The sequence below is a fragment of the Zeus faber genome (genome assembly GCF_960531495.2).
Source record: "Zeus faber genome assembly, chromosome: 13".
Taxonomy (NCBI): domain Eukaryota; kingdom Metazoa; phylum Chordata; class Actinopteri; order Zeiformes; family Zeidae; genus Zeus; species Zeus faber.
Genome location: NC_137198.1, coordinates 2,245,157 through 2,251,156, shown reverse-complemented (window position 1 = coordinate 2,251,156; position 6,000 = coordinate 2,245,157). Strand labels below are relative to the sequence as shown.

Below are 6,000 nucleotides of genomic sequence, written 5' to 3'. Positions count from 1 at the left end.
CTAGTTATCTCAAAAGTATTTATTTTGGCAGAGAAATGCACAATGTGAATGGGGGGGGAATGAAGTTTTTTACTTCTGTATAAATGATTTGTTTTGAATGTAAAAGTGTGAATCAGACCAAATGCCTTTTTACATTTTTTTTGCATCGAACTTTAATGAATCCTCTGGAATTATTTTCATTGTTTGAGTCGACACTGAATCTGACAAACGACAGGAGCCCATCGGAGGTCTCATTCATTTCTATGGAAACTCAACCGCTGACGACGGACTCCAGTTAAAGGACCCTAAATAAATAAGTCTCGTACACGAAGTGTCGATGTTCAGTGTTCACATGGACGTCACCGTGTTCACCATCAACGCATCTCTCTTGTATTGATCAATTGTTTGTGTTTTTTCCCCATTTGCGCAGCATATGAAGGAACATTTCAACCCTCGTTCCTGAAACATGTTTTTTGATGCAAAATCTCGACCCGCGCACGACGGCTGCCGGCGGAACCATCTGTTTGCGGATTCAGTGTAAAGCTGCAGTGATTTTGGTTTTCAGTTTGTGGGCGCAGCTTTCCCGCTGGCGCACATTGTAAACGTGGGTTGTTTTTTGTTGTTGTTTTTTTTAACATATTTCACTCTTTGTTCTGGAAATACTTAAAGTCGCTGAAAGGCGGAATCAAATGTCCCATACGTGTAAGCGTAGTAAGCGTAATCCACCAAGGTTAAACTTTATCTGATGGACACTGGGTGGATATTTGGGTTGTACGTCAGAGCATTGGGGCAGTTGTTTGTGAGTTGTATATATGATAAATATTTGGTTAATTGTTTGAGTTATGGAGAAGGTGCAGGACCGTACACGTGTAATCTTCTTTCTACTCCTTTTTGGACGATGTAATATCTATTTATGCTGTTTATGAGAATTTGTTTATTGAGAGTTTGCCATATATGTCTATTGTTCATTTTAATTGTTATTCTCTTTTTTTTTCCCCTCCACTCATTTATTTATTTATTTTTATGTTATACATGTTTTATTTATTTGTGTGCTCGAACCACATTCAACCAATCAACCGGTAAAAAACAATACAGCTGATTGCGATGATTCACTCAGCGCCGGAGTGACTCCAAACGCCCGAGTCATTTGGAACGACCCCGTTCGCTGCGAGCGGGTGGTTCCCGCGTCGCGCTCCCTCCGTTCAGCTGTGCTCATTAATCCGCTCCGGAGCCATTTTGCTCCACTTTGGTCCGAAAGACACCGAGCTCCGCCGGGCCGGGGATGGAGGAGACGGAGCCGAGCGAGAGCCTCCCGGGAACCCGCAGCCGCTGAGCCCGCCGTTTTCCTCCTCGTTTTCCTGGCAGAAGGGTGGAGATAAAAACATATAGATTCGCCCCTCGACGGGCGGGACGCGGCCGCCATGTTGTGCTAGAGGAAGGAGGTGATCGGGTTCGTGTGTGACACCATGAGAGCGGCGCGTCCTGCTCCTCCCTGAACCGCGTCTGTCACGAACGCGAACCGACCCGTACCCGGTCTCTCCCCCCCCCCCCCACCCCTCCTCTCCTCCCCCCCACCCGGTCCCGGTCCCCGGAACCCCTCCGTCTGGATCGAACCGGCCGCTGGCCGTCCCGTGTCGAGGGTGTTTTCCTGGGCGGCTGCGCGGTGGGAGCACCGGGGACTTCCTGAACGGACGGAGCCAGCGGCTGCTCTTTTCCGTTTGTTTTTGTTTTTGTTTTGCACCTTTTTTTTGTGTGCGGGATTTATTTTGGTTTTGTTTTAGTGTGTGTGCGTGTGTGTGGAAGGGATCTAAGATGTCATCCAAGACTCCCCTGCCGACGGTCAACGAGAAGGTGACGGAAAGCGTAAGTAGAACACATCGCCCGGTGGTAGTAGCGCACGGAGCCCGCGGTGTGGTGTGTCAGCTGCGGGTCCCCTCTTTATACCGTATTGTTTATGTCTTTATCTTTTATACCTTTCTAATGTTTAAAGCTTTCTTTGTATCGTTGTGTCTTTCCGTGTTTCTAACACCTCCACGCCGGGAGGGTTATAACCCCGGTCGCCAGCTGGTAAACAGTCCGCTCCTTTCAACCAAAACACGCCCCGTGTACTTCCATGTCGCTGGTGCTCCGTATTCACCTCCAGCCGAGGGGTTCTTACTGTTGGATCCGAGACGGAGGCCCCGAACTCAGGCCAACTCCAACACGATGTCCCCGCCGCTGCCAGGGGAAGACTTTTCTTTCCTCCCGTTTCCTTCTTATCCGAGCTCGCTATTGGTTGGCAGAGCTGTCCACCTGAGCTTCGACTTCCAAATATGGGCTTTCCGATGTGCCGCTGTCCCGCCCCCCTCAGCTTCAGGAGAACCCCCCCTCCACCCCCCACCCTGGGCGAGTATCGGGGCGGGGAGCTGTGGACCGCCAGGTCCAGACCCAGTGGACCGCCAGGTCCAGACCCAGTGGACCGCCAGGTCCAGACCCAGTGCATCCACATCCAGCAGAGCCACGTCCAGACCCGTTAGATCCACATCCAGACCCAGTGGATCCAGACCCGCTAGGGGATGGGGATGGTAGCTCAGGAGGTAGAGCTGGTGGTGTAGTCATCTAAAGGTTGCTGGTTGGATCCCAGGCTCCTCCTGCTAGCATGCTGTAGTGTCCTTGAGCAAGACACTTAACCCCTAATTGCTCCTGATGGCTGCGTCCGTTGGTGTTTGAACAATTGTAAGTCGCTTTGGATAAAAGCGTCTGATCAATGACTAAATGTAAATGTAAATGTCCACATCTAGACCCAGTAGATCTGCATTGGCCCCAGTAGAACCACATCAGACCCAGTAGATCCAGTAGGGGTGATGACCGCTTCTGGCCCTAAGGAGACAACACAGCTTTGTTGAGTATAACAAGGTGTTTAAATGTCTTAAATTTAGCCGAGTGAGTATTAATGTCGTTAAAATAAAAGCTCATCCTTCCCACACCTTGTGTGAGAAAATATGAAACATGCTGTTTACGACAGCTGTGAATTATCCGACATGCGCTTGTGAGACTTCTTGTTATGTTGTGCTTTCTTTTACCATCACCAGGGTGATTTTCACAAATATTAAGCCTTAAAAGTCAATAAATAGTCAAAAATTGGAAATATTTCTTCATATTATTATACTTTTTTGGTCAAAATGAGACGAAATATCAATATGATGTAGATCTGAGAGCAGATCGTCTGGGGTCAACAATTAACTATATTTCTATCCTAATATAGTTAATTGTTGTGTTGCATGTCGTCTGATTAATTCTCAGTTATTCCTTGAATGTTAATATCATATGTAATAACCAATGTTCATCGCCCAAAATATCGTCTGATTACCAATATCAAGCTATATGTCAAAAAATATTGTGATGTGTTTCTGTCAAATACCTTGCCCGTGGTCTTATATGAACCTGTTCTAGAGGAACTCAACTCCATTCATTTATCGCTGCCACTTATTGCATTTCCTGATCAAAGGAACCGTTCACAGAATCATGTAGTTCATAACATGTCCTGTTTTTCCACCTGATACTTACCGTCTGCCCTGTCCCAAATGTATAAAGTACTTCCCTTCAATACAATATTGGTTAAGAGTGATGATTTGTCAAAACACTCCCCTTAAATTTAATTAAAATGTGTCTTAAAAAAGCTCTTAAAGTAAAAAATTCAGCTGGGATACCTGTGGGTGCCCGGTATAAGTGGAGGGATGCAGAACCCCCCCAAATCCCACAATCCGTTGGAGATGGCACAGATGGATATGCGGCTTAGAGCCATAAAATGTGTGGTAGTGGGTTGGGGGGGCTTTAGTTTCCAGTAAGAATTAATTACCGGATCTAATCACAAATAGCAACCCTGTTAATTATCCTGTTTGGACCCTGTCAAACGTCAATCAGTCTTCTATATTGAACAGCGTTGTTCACCCGAGTTAGCGCTTATTACTCTTTCCCTGTGAACCTGTCCTGTGATGGGTCTGCTTGGGTGGGTAATTGGGGTGAGGCGGGGGGAGACAATGGGTGTCTGCCTTTTTATTTTTTTTATTTTATTTATTTTTTGTTTCGGGGGATGGAGGCGGTTGATTGTTTTCAACTGCGCACGCTGAAATCAACCCTTCCAACAGTGGCGTGTCCAAAGATGCATTTAAATATATACCAAAACTCAACCAGTGGTTCTCAACTTGTGTTCCGGGGAGCCCCAGGGGTCCTTCTTGTGGTTCCATGTGGTCTGCAGTCAAATTATTAATAGTTCAGCTTCACTGTTATTTCATTTCCAAGATGTTAGATATACAGTACACTTTATTTTTCCCCAGAAGGGAAATTGCAGCGTTGTCAACAGCTTTACATCACAAAATAGGCAATAGTAATAACACAATGGACTAAAGTGAAGTATACTAAAGTATACAATAAAACTGTTAACTGTCCACAATAAGTTATGACAAAATATACTAAACTTTGTGATAACCAAAAAAATATAATCTAACAGAGCAAATACAGGAAAAACAATTTTAAAACCCAGAAAAATTAACCGGGAGAATTTCCGGTTTCAAAATCCTAGTTTCACTGTTCTCCCGAACTGGATGGAAGACACAAAACCAGACCGATCCATAAACAAACTTCTCAGCTTGTCTCCGAGGCCAAATCTGATCAAACGGGGTCAGTGGTCCGATGAGGATCAAACCGAAGGCCCTCGAACGACCGATCTATGCCCCCCACACAGCGGATGGTTGGTGCTGTGAGGCGTTCGGACTCCGCCTGCTCTTTAGGTCCTTTTACTGTGCTCTTGAGGTGTGCGTGTGTGCGTGTGTGCGTGCGTGCGTGCGTTCTGGGCGTGGTGTGTGAGTCCGGACGCTGCGAGGGGCTGCTATCGCCGCCAGCCGCACGCTGCCGAACTTGTAGCTGTGGTTGGGAACTCGGGCCATTCTGCCGGCTATTACAGGAGATAACAGCCATTGTTTGCCGACTTTGATGACTGACTAAATCGATTCTGCCGCTTTAAACGGCTTCTGTGAGCGGGGGATGGGACGCTCCGTTGGAGTTTGCTGTAAATGTCAGTTTGTTTCATTTATCATGTTTTTTTTTATTTTTTCATGAATTCTAAATGTACATACTTATGGGAAACATAATAGTAGGGGTTTTACCCCTGAGCTAGTTCCATACGGTATTCCAACATGATATTGTGACCGACTAGATATCATCTGAGATTTTGGTTCTGGTAACATGGTGATATAGTAAAATGTCTTTTAAGGAGCGTAACAATAAGGTATTGCAGTTTTCTGAGCTCCATGGACTGCTCGCTGTTCTGATCAATGCTCAAAATACCCGCATTACTAATGATTGGCTCTAGAATATTTCTCGTGTGTAAATATCTGATGAAAGTACCAATAGTCTTCCCCCGGAGTGATTGACTAACAATGTGATATTTCACTGTGTCGTTGTGACCGACTTGCCGTGTTGTTGTCTCCTCTCCAGCACACGTCTCACAGTAATGGCCGCCAGGAGATCACCACGCGCTCCGTGCGCTCCGGGGTGCGATCCCGCAGCTCCGGCGCCGACGAGCCGCAGCAGCCGCACGTCGGCAACTACCGGTTGCTGAAAACCATCGGCAAGGGCAACTTCGCCAAGGTCAAGCTGGCCCGACACATTCTCACCGGCAGAGAGGTGCGCGCCAGCCGTCACCCCGGCGACACACACTGTACATTACCTCAGGGTGCCGGCCAGCGGCTGTGGAGGACAGGAGAATGTTAGGACCCCGCCGCTGTCCGTCGGCCCGTCTGCACTCGTATTTGTCCTGCCGGCGACGACTGTAACATAAGCTTTTGTCGAAGTTACTGAGTCTTTTGTATTTGCTAAAGCGATGGTGCCTCTGCCAAATTGGATGAACAAGGCAAAATTAAAATTACCTTTTTGTGTGTGGGGGGGCGGGCAGTGTCTGTATATGTTACCGTAGTTGACCGTGGGACCAGGAGATTATTTTAAGGAAGTTTTCTGAGCATATTGTTTGGATTTTCCAAAACC

At 46.8% G+C, this 6,000-nt stretch overlaps 1 protein-coding gene across 15 annotated transcripts in view; it reads left to right on the top strand.

The window, feature by feature from the left end:
• The first annotated feature begins 1,198 nt into the window (after positions 1–1,198).
• Positions 1,199–6,000, top strand: part of mark3a (MAP/microtubule affinity-regulating kinase 3a) — a 43,134-nt gene continuing 38,332 nt past the window's right edge. For all 15 annotated transcript variants that reach the window (XM_080012303.1, XM_080012290.1, XM_080012298.1 and 12 more), the window contains exons 1-2: positions 1,199–1,842; positions 5,455–5,643. In XM_080012303.1, the coding sequence (XP_079868429.1) occupies positions 1,792–1,842; positions 5,455–5,643 (240 nt within the window). In that variant the 5' untranslated portion in view covers positions 1,199–1,791. The remainder of the gene's footprint in view (positions 1,843–5,454; positions 5,644–6,000) is intronic.